Source organism: Oncorhynchus kisutch, unplaced genomic scaffold (assembly GCF_002021735.2).
Source record: "Oncorhynchus kisutch isolate 150728-3 unplaced genomic scaffold, Okis_V2 scaffold4000, whole genome shotgun sequence".
Lineage (NCBI taxonomy): Eukaryota > Metazoa > Chordata > Actinopteri > Salmoniformes > Salmonidae > Oncorhynchus > Oncorhynchus kisutch.
Genome location: NW_022265945.1, coordinates 265824 through 283802, shown reverse-complemented (window position 1 = coordinate 283802; position 17979 = coordinate 265824). Strand labels below are relative to the sequence as shown.

The following is a 17979-nucleotide window of genomic DNA, read 5'->3' as shown; positions in this document are numbered from 1 at the left end:
TGGTCCTGTATTTGGCTCCATCATCTTCCCATCAATTTTAACCATCTTCCCTGTCCCTGCTGAAGAAAAGCAGGCCCAAACCATGATTCTGCCACCACCATGTTTGACAGTGGGGATGGTGTGTTCAGGGTGATGAGCTGTGTTGCTTTTACGCCAAACATAACGTTTTGCATTGTTGCCAAAAAGTTCAATTTTGGTTTCATCTGACCAGAGCACCTTCTTCCACATGTTTGGTGTGTCTCCCAGGTGGCTTGTGGCAAACTTTAAATTACACTTTTTATGGATATCTTTAAGAAATGGCTTTCTTCTTGCCACTCTTCCATAAAGGCCAGATTTGTGCAATATACGACTGATTGTTGTCCTATGGACAGAGTCTCCCACCTCAGCTGTAGATCTCTGCAGTTCATCCAGAGTGATCATGGGCCTCTTGGCTGCATCTCCGATCAGTCTTCTCCTTGTATAAGCTGAAAGTTTAGAGGGACGGCCAGGTCTTGGTAGATTTGCAGTGGTCTGATACTCCTTCCATTTCAATATTATCGCTTGCACAGTGCTCCTTGGGATGTTTAAAGCTTGGGAAATATTTTTGTATCCAAATCCGGCTTTAAACTTCTTCACAACAGTATCTCGGACCTGCCTGGTGTGTTCCTTCATGATGTGTGTTCTTCATGATGCTCTCTGCGCTTTTAACGGACCTCTGAGACTATCACAGTGCAGGTGCATTTATACGGAGACTTGATTACACACAGGTGGATTGTATTTATCATCATTAGTCATTTAGGTCAACATTGGATCATTCAGAGATCCTCACTGAACTTCTGGAGAGAGTTTGCTGCACTGAAAGTAAAGGGGCTGAATAATTTTGCACACCCAATTTTTCAGTTTTTGATTTGTTAAAAAAGTTTGAAATATCCAATAAATGTCGTTCCACTTCATGATTGTGTCCCACTTGTTGTTGATTCTTCACAAAAAATACAGTTTTATATCTTTATGTTTGAAGCCTGAAATGTGGCAAAAGGTCGCAAAGTTCAAGGGGGCCGAATACTTTCGCAAGGCACTGTATATAATATACTTATACCAACCTAATCTGTATATTTCTCCTTCCTCTCCAATATGTATTAATAAATATCATACTATTCAATAAAATACTTTGGTTAACAGATTCCCATTCCTTGCCTCATTTCTGTATTTTATCTCAAAAACATTGTTTGGAATAATAAATTGGCAGGCTCTGTAATCATATCTTTACCTTTCCTCCTCTGTGTCTTTCACTCTTCTTCCTATCCAGTCTTCCTCCTCTCCTTCCTCCCACTGCTAATGTTATCCATGAACATTTCTAACTATTTTTTCACACTTCTTATTATAATGCCAAACCATTGAAATTGTAATCTACAAAAATATTCTCAGAATTAATTGTGCATTCATTTAATACAATCATATTTTCAAAATAGCCCGTCCACTGCATGTTTACATGTGAACGTTTTTTTAACCTAGCTATAACAGTAGCTAGCTAACTTAGTCTACATAGCTAACGTTAGCTAGCATAATCTATTTTAAACCTTATAGAGCAGATCATCTATCTATATATTAAATTGTGACATTATAACATCACTAGCTAGTATCTCAAACGATTGTAACTTACCTGGCTTGAAAATACGTTTGTAGTGATATTGTGGATTCACCTGACACTTGCTAGCTTCTGGCAGGGGTTTTCCACTGCAGTTTTCTCGACATTTCCAGGGACAGCTCCAGCCGGGGACAGGCCACCAAAAACGGGAAGTCTGGTCACCCTATCCTATAGCCCCAGGATTCGGACCCACACCCCTGAGAAGCCTAGGCTTTTAACACGCTGAAATAGCCCACTGCTCTCACCGGTACAATAAATACCTATCTTAAACCGATAACACAGCACAACTACCTGAATTTCAACCACAGTGGAAAAATAGTAAAACACCTCCCAGGAAGGAAACAATGGGTGGACGACAACCCCACAAGGGTAAACTTCATCCTATTATAGCCTCAGAATTCTGGTACATACAGACAAGGAGCAAAGACCAACAGAACAACAGCCCACCGCTCTCCTCCACTACAGTGGAAGCCTATGGAGAATCGATAACAGACACCCAACTTCAAAGGCGGCAGGGTAGCCTAGTGGTTAGAGCATTGGACTAGTAACCGGAAGGTTGCGAGTTCAAACCCCCGAGCTGACAAGGTACAAATCTGTCGTTCTGCCCCTGAACAGGCAGTTAACCCACTGTTCCCAGGCCGTCATTGAAAATAAGAATGTGTTCTTAACTGACTTGCCTGGTTAAATAAAGGTTAAATAAAGGTAAAAAAATAAAAAAATAAAAGGTAAGTATGGACCACTTTAACACCTCCAAACAGGACCCCTTACAGGAACACTTACCTAGGAAGGTGGACATCTGCCCTAAACACCCCTTGGACCCTGGGAAGGCCCACACTCAATATGGAAATGAACCCACTACAACCAGAGTGCACCGCTCCCAACACCCCATACCAGTCAAGTGTACACCCTTGTGTACATCACCATCAGAAAATTTATATGGCACTTAATACCAGAGAGGATGAGCCTACTGCTCCTTAACGCTAACACACATGTCTATGGCAGAGCAAAAGGTGAAGACTACCATCTTTGGAGGACCAGTTGATGGACTTCTACACCACATAGAAACCTCATCAAAGACTCTTTCAAATCCCACAGACTTCGACTCTTACCTCCAATACCTCCTGGACCGCTCACCCACCCACAGCGGAAACAGCACCCCAAAAGAGAAATGTCACCGGGCCCAATGCAATTCTCCATTGTAATGGCCTTCACCATTGTAATCAATGGAGCTAACTCTCTACCCCAGACCACTTGACCTCTAGATGACATGGACATCCCATGCAGGCCACTACAGGTACTGCGATCTGATTGGACGAAACAGCCATAACCCTCACATGTACAATGCATGCTCTCATCATGCTCCAATGAACATCCACGACACCTGCTGGACCACACCCCTTTTCTCTATAAAAAAGGGCATCATTTCAGACTCCGCACAGAGCAGGACCGAACAGCGCCTAGACGTCTACGTAGCACCTCCAACCCAGAGGACCACCACCACACAGACCACTGAACCACCAATGCCCTGCAAGAAGGCAGTAACCCTACAGGCCGGAAATTGTATCAGAAAGCATGAATTACAAACATGCTTTGTGGCCTTAACTGCATCCTTATAAAACAGTCATTCCTCCCCATCGGGGAATTGAACCCCGGTCACACACATGACAGGCGGGGATACTCACCACCATACTAACAAGGAGCAGGTAGTTACACTATGCTGTCTATACCCTATATTTGTACCTAGGCCTTACCAGAGCCATGTTTGAGCTGAGCGTGGCCGAACAACCCTAACCCTTCTCACAAAAACGTCTGTAGTGACTGAATGGTTTGGGCTGGTAGCTATAATGACCCATCTATGGAAATCTGAGACTCCCACAAACACGTACATGTAAACATGTGATCTTAAAAACTCCATAGGTAGGCTAGCTAGCTAAATTAGCTACTGGTAGCTAACTACATTGCAATGCAAATGTGTTACCTCGTGGTTTTAGCTAAGTAGCTTTGCTGTGGCAGGCAGATTTATTTGCGCAAGTCACAATGTGAGACATTTTGTTAAGCAGTGATTGCATTTTGAAATGGCAACTGGGGATAGGCATTTGAAAAATGTTACTATTCAAATATGGATATCGGGATGGTACAAATACATGTTATTTTGTTTGCTTCAAGACTGGCAGAGACAGTGTGGTGCTGGAAGGGCAGGTTTTATTGGCAGAGACAGTGTGGTGCTGGAAGGGCAGGTTTTATTGGCAGAGACAGTGTGGTGCTGGAAGGGCAGGTTTGATTGGCAGAGACAGTGTGGTGAAGGGCAGGTTTGATTGGCAGGGACAGTGTGGTGCTGGAAGGGCAGGTTTTATTGGCAGAGACAGTGTGGTGCTGGAAGGGCAGGTTTGATTGGCAGAGACAGTGTGGTGCTGGAAGGGCAGGTTTGATTGGCAGAGACAGTGTGGTGCTGGAAGGGCAGGTTTGATTGGCAGAGACAGTGTGGTGCTGGAAGGGCAGGTTTGATTGGCAGAGACAGTGTGGTGCTGGAAGGGCAGGTTTTATTGGCAGAGACAGTGTGGTGCTGGAAGGGCAGGTTTAATTGGCAGAGACAGTGTGGTGCTGGAAGGGCAGGTTTGATTGGCAGAGCCAGTGTGGTGCTGGAAGGGCAGGTTTGATTGGCAGAGACAGTGTGGTGCTGGAAGGGCAGGCATGATTGGGAGAGACAGTTGTTGCTGCCGTAGGTTATCTGTCATACATCATGTTGTTGTTGTTAGAATTTACGACAGTCACTGTTAATGACGTGTCTAGTTTTCTTTTTTTCTTGTCATAACATGTACAAAAGCATGTTCCCGCGTCGCGCGCTTTCCAGCAGCAACCTCTGTGGGGACCAGTCCAGACAATATATAGGCGTGATGGCACTCCTCATAGGCACACATCATTTTAAAACAAGACACTGATTATCTAGTTTCTCAGTCAAGGTTTAGTTACATCTCTGGACTAATGCAAGATGGAAAGCAATGGATTGACATTGACTATTGATTTATATATTGAATTTAAAATGTTGATTAGCTGGACATACTGGGCAATATGGATGCACCTCTCTCAGTAAATAATAACCAACTATTCAGCCAAGCCATTTATTTGTCTCTTAATTCAGCCAAGCCATTTATTTGGCTCTTAATTCAGCCAAGGCTTATTTGGCACTTAATAGGCACTTATTATAGTCATCTTTTTATTTAACCTCTTGAGATGGGAAAACGGTTTAAAATAATAATAATAATTTGAATGGGTTGTTTATGACATAAAGTTAAAATAAGGTGAAGTTTTAGTTATGAATATAAACTGGCAGTAATCTAGTGGTCTCTTCTTTGTAAAAGGCCCAACTTGTTTCTGATCAGGTTTCAGCTCGGCTGGGATACATATTTGATGTGGTTGAAATACTATCAGCTTTTATGATGCTGATAAAGATAGCACCTTTACAGACGGCCCCTAACTGTGCAGTGTAGCTTATAGGTTATTTATTTTGTATTATTTTATTTAATCTTTATTTAACTGATTTATACACAGAGTGTACAAAAGAGTAAGGACACCTTCCTAATATTGAGTTACTTCCTCAATTCATCGGGGTATGGACTCTACAATGTGTTGAAAGCGTTCCACAGGGATACTGGCCCATGTTGACTCCTATGCTTCCCACAGTTGTCAAGTTGGCTGAATGTGCTTTGGGTGGTGGACTATGAGGTTGGAAAACCCAGCAGCTTTGCAGTTCTTGACACAACCCGGTGTACCTGGCACTTACTACCTTACCCCGCTCAAAGGCACTTAAATATCTTATCTTTCCCATTCACCCTCTGAATGGCACACACACAATCCATGTCTCAATTGTCTCCAGGCTTAAATATCCTTATTTAACCTGTCCCATCCTCTTCATCTACAAGTGACATCAATAAGGGATCGTAGCTTTCACCTAGATTCACCTAGTCAGTCTGTCATGGAAAGAGCAGGTGTTCTTAATGTTTTGTCCAGTGTAAATTCTACATTGATGGATTTTTTTATGTAGCCTTTTGTTTTCTTTTTATTCAACCTGTGGACTGCGGGTTATTAGACAACCCCCGCATCACTAGCTTGAATGTTCTGCAGCCTTGTAAAGAAAGGGAGGGGATGACTGGGAGGCATGTCGGCATTTATTGTCATGAATCTTACCCTGAAGGCAGTTCTGCAAAGTGGTCACTAGCTGGCACAGGCACTAAGTAATAACATTGGATTTTAAACCTATCCTTAACCCTAACCACACTGCTAACCCCTACCTTAAATTAAGACCATAAAACTAAATATGTTTCCACAAATGTTTACGATATAGCCAATTTTGACATCTGGCATATCTAGAGGAAATCTGCCTCCAGGGCTCGCTTCATGACAAACATCAACCTGCAACTGGGAGAGGCAATGTCAAATCCATAACGAAATTGGATTGACAATTAAGGTGCTTTTTCTTGTTTTAAGTGTTAATATGAAAATACAATATATCCATGTACCATTATGGAGCATATATCCATATCCATATACAATTGTACAACTTGTTTTTCAACATAAAAGACAACAAATGATCCCGTTGGTATTTTATCGGTGTTATTGTAAGAGTTTAAATGTTTAAACAGAGGATACATCTAAAACAGTATAAAACAAGTGCAGTATGTCACTTTAACGTCACACTATGACTTCACGGGAGTCTTGGGGAAAGACTGCATGTTGTTTTGAGTGTTTTGAGTGCATGTTGTTTTGAGTCTTCATCAACATTTGCAGACTATTCCTGTAATATTTTCAGCGTTTGTCAGATGGCAACAGCCTAGTCGGCTGCAGACATTCATAAGGAGTTCAAGTAGTTTATTTGCCATTTGCAGGTATTAATAATAAAACATACATTAGAATTCCTTGTTGGAGCTCTCTCACATACAGGTCAGTACATACCAGTGGAGGCTGTTGAGGGGAGGACGGCTCATAATGGCTGGAACGGAGCGAAGAAAATGGAATCAAACACATGGAAACCATGCCACATATTCCACTACAGCCATTACCATGAGCCTGTCCTCACCAATTAAGGTCCCACCAACTTCCTGTGGTACATACAAGTTAAACAGTCAAATCTATCATAAGAACGTCAATAAAAATGCAAAGTGTGAAGATCCTAAAATAAAAAAAGGTTTAGGGATAGAAACTGTTGTAGAACCTGTGATCCTGAAACTGATACAGTTTAGGGATAGAAACTGTTCTAGAACCTGTGATCCTGAAACTGACACAGTTTAGGGATAGAAACTGTTCTTGAACCTGTGATCCTGAAACTGAAACCGTTTCTGGATCACAGGTTCTAGAGATTACAAAGCCCGTTGTTTTTATTGGGGAATCCAACCTTGCACGCATTCCTAGTTTTACTGACACTATACACAGATAGATAGCTTTCCGTGAGCAACCTTCAGACATATTGCAGGAGTGATAGGCAAGCGGGAGAAACAGCAAAACACACAGAAGGTTGTTCTATCAGTGGGTCTTGTTAACGGCTTGAATCAGCAGTACACCACTACTGAATAGAACTGACGTTTTTCCTCATGTACAGGTTTATGTTCCCATCATACATGGAAAGCAGGAGGTACTGAATCAATTGAACAAGTATATTCAGAAATATTGTAGGGAACTATTGGATCTGAATAAACGTAGATTTCACACAATGCAGGATGATCCAATACATTGGAGACCAGATACAGCTGTTAACATTTTAAATTACTGGCTAGACCAGTTAAACTATTAAGAGGGGAAGAGTGTATTGGTATTACTCCCCAGCACACTAATGTACTGAATTTATCGATTACTTTTAGACTTACAGCGGCAGAACAGCAACTTCTGGAGAAGGGCCTTATGTTTATTCCGACACCCGCTAAGATAGATCGTATGGAGCTCAGGAGGGATCTGCAAACTTACCATAGAAAATTAAAATGACCTGATCATTTTAGTTATAATACTGATAACCAAAGAGTACCATTTATTGGTCCATCACACTGGGAGCCTAAGCTACAGGGAGTGTCTAATACGATGCAGACTTTAATTCAAAGGGACTCTACTTCCTTTAGTACATTTAGGTTCTATATGGCAGGAAAATATAATCTTACAAAACAAGAACGGAATTCCTTAAATTCCTTAAGTAAGAATTCAAACATAGTTATAAAACCAGCGGATAAAGGATCAAAGATTGTTATATTGGATAAAACCCAGTATCTGATAGAGGCGAATAGGCAGTTGAGTAATTCTAAACATTATAGACCACTGACTCACTCATTGCAGCAGGAGACCCAGAGAAAAATGAGGCAGATTATAGGGGAACTTTATGAGAATAAATACCCTAACCCTAACCCAATTTAAACACCAGAGGACAGTGTCGCTATTCTGGACTCCAATATAGGCTTGCTACTTGGCAGCTCCCGAACACTGTAAAATCTGTCATCAAGGCGAAGGGTGGCTACTTTGAATAATCTCAAATATAAAATATTTTAGCGGCCCAGGGTCGTTAAAATATATTTTGATTTGTTTAACACTTTTTTGCTTACTAGATGATTCCATATGTGTTCTTTCATAGTTGATGTCTTCACTATTATTCTACAATGTAGAAAATAGTAAAAAATAAAGAAAAACCCTTGAATGAGTAGGTGTGTCCAAACTCTTGACTGGTACTGCATGCTTCAGTAAGGCTGGTTTCTTAGCGTTCATAGTAATGGTTATCAACTGTGCGCAGAGATGGAACGTAAATCACAGAAAATGTATGTTGTGGTGGAAACTGCAGATAAGTATTTTGGTAAACGAGATCTGACTTCAGAAGAGTTACAGGGTGTGTTGTGGGATGGTGTTCTGTCCTCCCAGGTCGTTGGCATGGTGCAGGAGCAGATAGCATCAAAGTAGTGGAATGGGGTAGAGGGTTCTTAATGAGTGTAGTTTTTTAAATGAAATAGTGGTGTATAGGTGTAGGGTTAGTTGGTGGTGCAATTATTAATATTTATTTTCATTTTACGAACAAGAATAATTCAGATAGGTTGGCCGTGACTGGCCTCACACTTCAGTACAGTAGGTGGCAGTGCACCTTAAAATCGTATCCGCAGACCCATCTCCAACGAAGAAGAAGAGCGCCTCTGTCTCCAGTCAGCAAGGAAAGGTGTCGTTTTCAAGACTGCAACAAACTGGTAGCTATTTGAGGTGCTGTTGAAATAACATTAATTCCCTAAATAGAGATTAATGGACGTTATCCGGAAAAGCAGTGGTTACAAATGATTTAAATCTTTATGCACGATTAGACAACTTTGCACAATTTAGGTGGCTAGTTAGCAAGCCTGTCTTGACTTCTCATTGGCTAGCTAAGCTGCCAAGCAGACAGCAGTTCGCTAGCAGCTACAGTACCTCTTTTGAAACATGACAACAAGTAGCTAGCCAACGTAGTTCGTTGAAGGTGACATTGAAGCTGGCTTGTTATGTCCCCCCCCCCCACCCCACACTGATCAAATGGCTTGCCGGCTAACGTTAGCTGCCTAACTATGTAGCATGCTGTAACCAGTTTGCGGGCTAAGTATGTCTGCAGTTAGTTAGTCATGTTATATGCTGTCAGACGGATTAAAAAACCCACATGTTTAACTAGGCAAGTCAGTTAAGATCACATTATTATTTACAATGACGGCCTACAAAAAATGCCTTTTTCCGGGGACGGGGATTAAACCTACATAAAAAATATATATATATAATTAAATGAAAAAATATAGGGCAAAACGCACATCACGACCAGAGGCACCACTAACGTTACATAGAGACCTAAAACAACATAGCATGGCAACAACACATGGTTCTGGGGTCGAAATAATCAAGGGACAACAGTGTAAAGCTGTTGGGAAATAGCCGTAAGAATCGGACTACACTTTAATTACCCTCTAGTCACAACGCGGCTTTTCCAAGATCAGGGAGACGAATTTCATTTGTAAACAACCGCTGCAGATTTACAGTGAAATTCTTAATTACGTGCCCTTCCTAACAATGCAGAGAGGAAAAATATGAAATAAAATGAGGAATAAATACACAATGACTAACGATACCATGGCTATATATACTGGTACCAGTACCGATATTTAACTTTACATAACGTATACAGCACCAGTCAAAAATGTGGATAGCCTACTCATCACAGGGTTTTTATTTTATTTTAGACTATTTTCTACATTGTAGAATAATAGTGAAGACATCAAAACTATGAAATAACCAAAGTGTTAAACAAATCAAAATATATTTTAAATATATTTTAAATGTGAGATTATTCAAAGTAGCCACCCTTTGCCTTGACAGCTTTGCACACACTTGGCATTCTCTCAACCAACTTCATGATGTAGTCAACTGGAATGAATTTCAATTAACAGATTTGCCTTGTTAAAAGTGAATTTGTGGAATTTTCCTTAATGCATTTGAGCCAATCAGTTGTGTTGTGACAAGGTAGGGGTGGTACAGAAGGTATTTGGTAAAGGACCAAGTCCATATTATGGCAAACTCAAATTAGCAAAGAGAAATTAGTCCATTCATTACTTTAACCCTTTTATTGTCTTAAGTATAAAAAAATGACCCGCCACTATGTGTAACAGCAGAGAGAACCCCCTAAATTGTATTTTTTCAACTTGAAATTAGTTGACTTTTCCTAGAGTGACCCCAACATTACAACAAGTGAAACATTGCCTTTGTTCATATTTCCATGAAAGCTGTACACCACCAGGGTACAAAGATTCTTAGGGTCATTTTTGTCCCGGTAGTTATAAAATAATTCACACACCAACAATGAGAAATTGAGATTGTGTGCTACTGATTGAACTTAGACAATTTCAGACTAACTAAACATTGTTTGCTAATGGTGAATGCAGTCAGAGGCTATAAAGGTGCTGCAGATGACAGTCCCTCCAGTTCTCTCTGCTGAAGCCATGAGTGCAATGTTTCAGTGCCCAACAGGTCGTAGATCTGATTTTTATTTTCTTCAGATGTCCAGGAGAAACAAGAAAACAATGGTTTAGAAGAGGTATCTAAAGAAGAAGATGGGGAAGAATACAACCCAGAGCACAATGCATCATCTTCAGATGGAGAAATCCCCCAAGCTGAAAGATACATTTTTGTCAAAGAACAGCAAAATAACATGGTCCTTTTCACCATATGACAACCAGGGCAGGAAGGCAGCACAAATGTCATAAGGATGGCCCCAGGGCCCACAAGGCATGCAGTTGCCCAGGACATTACCTCAACATTCTACATGTTCACACCAGCCATCGAAAAAAATCATCCTGGAAATGACAAAATTGGAGACAACTCAAAGGATGGATGAGATTGACCTGCGTGTCTACATAGGGCTGCTAATCTTAGCGGGTGTGTATAGGTCCCGAGGCGAGGCTACATGTAGTCTCTGGGATGCAGAGAGTGGAAGGGCGATTTTCCATGCCATGATTCCACAGTCTTTCACACGGTCTCAAGAATGCTAAAATTTGATAACTTGAGTCAAGGTGTGAGAGACAAACTGGCAGCCATAAGAAGTGGGTGGAGTGTCTGCCATACCTCTACAACCCTGGGCCTATTCAGAGGTACATTTTTATTTTCATATCTGTAATGTGATTCACTGTTAATTTTATTATGTATTGCTGTAATATCATTGATTTCAAGTGATTTTTCTGTGACACTGAAACTAATTACTAACAGTAATCTCTTGTCTAAAGGTCACTGTCCTGTCCGGCAGTATATGCCCCTGGTCATCTTCCATAACATCATTGATGTGTCCTCATTCAATGCCTTCGTGATATGGAACAAGATCAACCCTACCTGGATGCCTGATAAGTGGAACAATAGGATGTTCCTGGAGCAGCTGGGAAAGGCTCTTGTAACCCCACATATTCAAAGAAAGGAGAGCCAAAGGACTGTAAAACAAATACTATGTGCTGCACATGTGAGAAATACATCTGCAAAGTCCATGCGCACACTTGCATACTTTCCTACATGTGCTAAGTAGAGTTAATTGATTTATGTTCACATTTTTGTTTTGTATCTAGTTTGTTCTAATTTATTGTTCATACACCTTGTGGGTGGGGGCAATGGTTAATGTGAGAAGACTAGTATTTTGTAGTTGAATTCCTCATTGTACAGTATATCACTATGTTGCCAAAAAAGTTAGACTTATTGTTTCTCTTCAATAAAATGCAATCAAGACTACTTTTTCACATTTCTGCTTCTTTCTTCGGCAATACAAGTGCTGTCTCTTGCACACAGGTTTACACCTATGCAGTACCTTAAGCAATAATAATAATAAACCTCTACTTTAGTAAAGAACTATTGATAGGTGTGTTAAAAAAAACAAGTGGTGTAGACTGCATGTAATCAGTCTTTCTGCATTGTGAAGAGGGAAAACCCAGATATTAAAAGTTTGAAGAATGACAGGTTGTTTCTTCATGCAAAATAGATTTGGGATTTAAAATTCAATTAAGCTACTTTATTTTAGGGGTTCATTGAAGGCGGGTCTTTTTTTTTTACCCTTAGGACAAGGGGAGTATACAGAATGTTAAGACTACACAAGGGTTGTTTAAGACATGAAGGTCAGTCAATCTGGAGAATTTCAAGGACTTTGAAAGATTCTTAAGTTGTATTTGCAAAAACCAAGTGCTATGATGAAACTGGCTCTCATGAGGACCGCCACAGGAAAGGAAGACAGAGAACTATGCTGCAGAGGATAAGATCATTAGAGTTAACTGCACCTCAAATAAATGCTTCAGAGTTCAAGTAACAGACACATCTCAACATCAACTGTTCAGAGGAGACTGCGTGAATCAGGTCATGGTCGAATTGCTGCAAATAAACCACTAATTAGAGACTTGCTTGGGTCAAGAAACACGAGCAATGGACATTAGGTGGAAATCTGTCCTTTGGTCTGATCAGTCCAAATTGGAGAATTCTTTGATCCAACCGCTGTGTCTTTGTGAGATGCAGAGTAGGTGACGGATGATCTCTGCATGTGTGATTCCCACCGTGAAGCGTGGAGGTGTGATGGTGCTTTGCTGGTGACACTGTCAGTGATTTAATTAGAATTCAAGGCACACTTAACCAGCATGGCTACCACAGCATTCTGTAGCGATACGCCATCCTATCTGGTTTGGTCTTAGTGGGACTATCATTTGTTTTTCAACAGGACAATGACCAAACACACCTCCAGGCTGTGTAAGGACTATAAGACGGAGAGTGATGGAGTGCTGCATCAGATGACCTGGCCTCCACAATCACCCGACCTCAACCCAATTGAGATGGTTTAGGATGAGTTGGACCGCAGAGTGAAGGAAAAGCAGCCAGCAAAGGCTCAGCATATGTGGGAACTGTTGGAAAAGCATTCCAGGTGAAGTTGGTTGAGAGAATGCCAAGAGTGTGCAAAACTGTCAAAGGATGTCTACCTTGAAGAATCTGAAATCTGAAATATATTTTGACTGAACACTTTTCTGTTACTGCGTTGTTTCATAGTTTTGATGTCTTCACTATTATTCTACAATGTAGAAAATATTAAAAATAAAGAAAAACCCTTGAATGGTTTGACTGGTACTGTGGGTAGGGATAAAGTGACTATGTAACAGGATAGATGAACAGTAGCAGCAGCGTACAGTGCCTTTGGAAAAGTATTCAGACCCCTTGAAATTTTCCAACATTTTGTTAGGTTACAGCCATATTCTAAAACTGATGAAATCGTTTATTTGTTTTTCCCCTCATCAATCTATATACAAGATCCCATAATGACAAGCAAAAACAGGTTTTTAGAAATGTTTGCTAATAAAATAAACATATTACATTTACATGTGTAAGATGGCGTTGGAGAGGATGGCTGCCGTTTCATGGGCTCTTAATTAACCAACAGTGCTATTTTGTTTGTTTTCTAAGCATTGTTTGTAACTTATTTTGTAGATAATGTTGCTGCGACCATCTCTTATGACAAAAAGATCTTATCGAAATCTGAACTGCGATTACCCATCTTGAACTGGACGAATAATTTCTCTTAAATGAGTCAGACAAGAGGGATTTACTCCAGGACACCTGAACAGGCCCCCATCCCTGTCATTCACAGGAGATAAGAGACGGAAAAGATATAGCGGAAAGAGATCGGGGTGCCTTGAGGATCTGCAGATGATTGGCTAATCTGCCCTTGCCATCCGTACTACTGGCCAACGTACAATCTCTGGAAAATAAATTGGACATGCTAAAAGCACTTATATATCTTGTGTTTCACTGAGAAATGGCCGAACAACGACATGAATAACATGCATCTGGCGGGTTATACACTGCATCGGCAGAATAGAACAGCAGCCTCTGGGAAGACAACGGATGACGGTCTATGTATATTTGTAAACAACAGCTGGTGCACGATATCTAAGGAAGTCTCAAGGTTTTGCCTGTCTGAGGTAGTGTGATCAACAGCTTAGCATGAGATACTCTATCTACCTAGAAAGTTTTCATCTGTATTTTTCATAGCTGTCTACATACCACCACAGACCGATGCCGGCACTAAGACCACACTCAATGAGCTGTATACCGCCATTTGCAAACAGGAAAACGCTCATCCAGAGGCTATATGTACATATGTGGACACAGAGGAACTTGAAGCTCTCACCCTACTCCACTACAGTCCCGTGGATGGGGGCATGCTCGACCCTCTGTTTCCTGTAGTCCATTATCGGCTCCTTTGTCTTGCTACATTGAGTGAGAGGTTGTTGTCCTGGCAGGTCACTGACTTCCCTATAGACTGTCTCATCGTCGTCGGTGATCAGGCCTACCACCGTCATGTTGTCAGAAAACTTGATGTTGAAGTCGTGCGCGGCCATGCAGTGAACGGGGAGTACAGGAGTGTTGAGGGTCAGCATGGCGGATGTGTTGTTGCCTACCCTCGCTGTATGGGGGTCGGCCTGTTAGGAAGTCCAGGATCCAGTTGCAGAGGGAGGTGTTCAGTTCCAGGGTCCTGAGCTTGGAGGGCACTATGGTGTTGAACACTGGTCAATGAACAGAATTCTCTAATAAATTGATAAGATTGAAGTACTGCTAGTTTTGTCTTTTTCATCAGCATGCTAGGCTAGCTAATGCTTTAGCAGCCCATTGGATTCCATGAAAATGCGAAGCCTAGCATTGGTTGCTTTAATATTAGCTTGCCTAGAATACTGACTGACGGAAAGGTTTCATTGTAATGCTCCTCGTTTTTAATCATCTTGATTTGTCAGTTGGCATAATTAGTACAGACATCTCCCATCACTGGATTGAGGTGCGTTTTCCAAGACATTGCCACGTTCCGACTAGAGAATGTAATTAACATGTAGTCGGATTCTTATAGCTACAAGGGAAACAGAGTTAAGTTGAGTAGCTAGCTAGTTGTACATTGCTGTTATTCTGAAACTAGACTTTCACCTCTGGTCCAGTAACCTGCTACTGCTGGTGACTTAGTGGGGGGACAGGGTCAGAGAGAAATAACCCTGTGTGTCTGCTTACAGGGATCCAGGCAGAGAGAAAGGTGGAAGGAGACAGCTGGACTGACAATGACCACTGAAGGGGATCCCAGCCTCTCTGCCAAACTGCTGCAACTGGTGCTGCTGTCCACCTACTGGGGCATGCAGATCTGGTTTACCTGCATATCAAGTAAGTAACTTGACCTCTGATCCCCTTAACCCTGTGAGAGGGTGTGTGTTGGTGTGTATGATGGACAGTACTCCTATAGGGTTCCTGTGTGTTTTTGATCAGGCTTTGTGATGGACAGCCACCTGAACAGACACACATTTGGTTTGATCCAGAGCAGACTGGTTCCGTTCTACCTTCACCTGGGCTCTCTCTGTGCCTTCCTCAACCTGACGCTGTTCGCTGTCTACCACCCTGCAGACCTGCTAGATGACAGAGAGGCCTTCCAGGTAACCCGGACACTTGACCCTACCACCCTGCTAGATGACAAGGAAAATTTCAATTGCATACTCATCTCCTTCTCAAAACCCATTGGATGAGAAAGCCAGAGGCCCCTCCCTTCAGACCTTCTCCTCCAATGGGTTATGAAAAGGAGAGGACATGAAGTATGCAACAGATTCTTCCAGGTACACGAGGAGTCCTGACCGTGGGAGAATCCTCACCTCATAACCCATTGGAGAAGGTCCGAAGGGAGGGACCTCTGGCTCTCTCAATGGGTTTTGAGAAGGAGACGAGAATGCAATTGAGATTCTCCCCCAGATCTGTAACCTTGTCAGGGACTCATTGCTCTATGCAGCTGCTTTCATACATTGATACACTTTGTCTCTCTCGCTGTAGATTGGGGTATACTTCCTGTGTGTGTCGGTAGCAGCGGTCAACGCCCAGTGGTTCGGTCAGATGACATCAGAGATAATGGAAGACATGCATCTAATGGAGCAAGCACAAGGATTGGGCCAGGACATTGGTCTATCTACCAATAGGGAGGCTTACGCCAAGCTGTGTGAGACAGACGGTAGATACAGGCGTCTGTCTGGTCGACTGTGGCTTTACAGACTGTTGTCTTCGCTGTGTAACATCTGCTGCATTACCTGCAATGCATACAGCCTGTACTACCTAGCAGAGAACCTTACTTCACTATAGCACAGTTACCAAATCTGCAGTATCTATTGGCTGGGGAAATATGGATGGTAAGTCCACGGGTGGCTGGAGTGAATGGTATCGACACATTAAAATCATGGTTTCATACCATTCACATTACTATGAGCCGCCCTACCCTCACCAGCCTCCCGTGGTTAAGTCCAGCAACACTCAGGTTTGTTATTTTTCAAGCCATTTTAATCTTCTACTAGAGCGATGGAGGGGATGTATTTTATTAAACTAGAGGAATGATGGAGGGATGTATTTTATTAAACTAGAGGAGAGATGGAGGGATGTATTTTATTAAACTAGAGGAATGATGGAGGGATGTATTTTATTAAACTAGAGGAATGATGGAGGGGATGTATTTTATTAAACTAGAGGAATGATGGAGGGATGTATTTTATTAAACTAGAGGAGAGATGGGGGGATGTATTTTATTAAACTAGAGGAGAGATGGAGGGATGTATTTTATTAAACTAGAGGAATGATGGAGGGATGTATTTTGTTAAACTAGAGGAGAGATGGAGGGATGTATTTTTTAAACTAGGAGAGAGATGGAGGGATGTATTTTATTATACTAGAGGAGAGATGTATTTTATTCTACTAGAGGAGAGATGTATTTTATTCTACTAGAGGAGAGATGGAGGGATGTATTTTATTCTACTAGAGGAGAGATGGGATGTATTTTATTCTACTAGAGGAGAGATGGAGGGATGTATTTTATTAAACTAGAGGAATGATGGAGGGATGTATTTTGTTAAACTAGAGGAGAGATGGAGGGATGTATTTTATTCTACTAGAGGAGAGATGTATTTTATTCTACTAGAGGAGAGATGGAGGGATGTATTTTATTCTACTAGAGGAGAGATGGAGGGATGTATTTTATTCTACTAGAGGAGAGATGGAGGGATGTATTTTATTCTACTAGAGGAGAGATGGAGGGATGTATTTTATTCTACTAGAGGAGAGATGGAGGGATGCATTTTATTCTACTAGAGGAGAGATGGAGGGATGTATTTTATTAAACTAGAGGAGAGATGTATTTTATTAAACTAGGAGAGATGGAGGGATGTATTTTATTCTACTAGAGGAGAGATGGAGGGATGTATTTTATTCTACTAGAGGAGATGGAGGGATGTATTTTATTCTACTAGAGGAGAGATGGAGGGATGTATTTTATTCTACTAGAGGAGAGATGGAGGGATGTATTTTATTAAACTAGAAGAGAGATGTATTTTATTAAACTAGGAGAGATGGAGGGATGTATTTTATTCTACTAAAGGAGAGATGGAGGGATATATTTTATTATACTAAAGGAGAGATGGAGGGATGTATTTTATTATACTAGAGGAGAGATGGAGGGATGTATTTTATTCTACTAAAGGAGAGATGGAGGGATGTATTTTATTCTACTAGAGAGATGGAGGGATGTATTTATTATTTATTCTACTAGAGGAGAGATGGAGGGATGTATTTTATTATACTAGAGGAGAGATGGAGGGATGTATTTTATTCTACTAGAGAGATGGAGGGATGTATTTTATTATTTATTCTACTAGAGGAGAGATGGAGGGATGCATTTTATTCTACTAGAGGAGAGATGGAGGGATGTATTTTATTAAACTAGAGGAGAGATGTATTTTATTAAACTAGGAGAGATGGAGGGATGTATTTTATTCTACTAAAGGAGAGATGGAGGGATATATTTTATTATA

General features: G+C 41.2%; 1 protein-coding gene across 3 annotated transcripts; it reads left to right on the top strand.

The window, feature by feature from the left end:
* Nucleotides 1–8731: 8731 nt before the first annotated feature.
* Nucleotides 8732–16585, top strand: si:ch211-121a2.4 (transmembrane protein 205). Of its 3 annotated transcripts, none has more exons than XM_020499602.2 (4): nucleotides 8732–8829; nucleotides 15163–15307; nucleotides 15410–15573; nucleotides 15962–16585. In XM_020499602.2, exons 2-4 carry the CDS (start codon nucleotides 15208–15210, stop codon nucleotides 16262–16264), a joined length of 567 nt encoding a protein of 188 aa, XP_020355191.1. In that variant the 5' UTR covers nucleotides 8732–8829; nucleotides 15163–15207; the 3' UTR covers nucleotides 16265–16585. The 3 variants fall into 3 exon arrangements, with proteins under 3 accessions (XP_020355191.1, XP_020355190.1, XP_020355192.1); XM_020499601.2 differs by having other exon boundaries at nucleotides 8737–8842; XM_020499603.2 differs by lacking the exon at nucleotides 8732–8829 and adding an exon at nucleotides 12992–13034.
* The last annotated feature ends 1394 nt before the right edge of the window (nucleotides 16586–17979 follow it).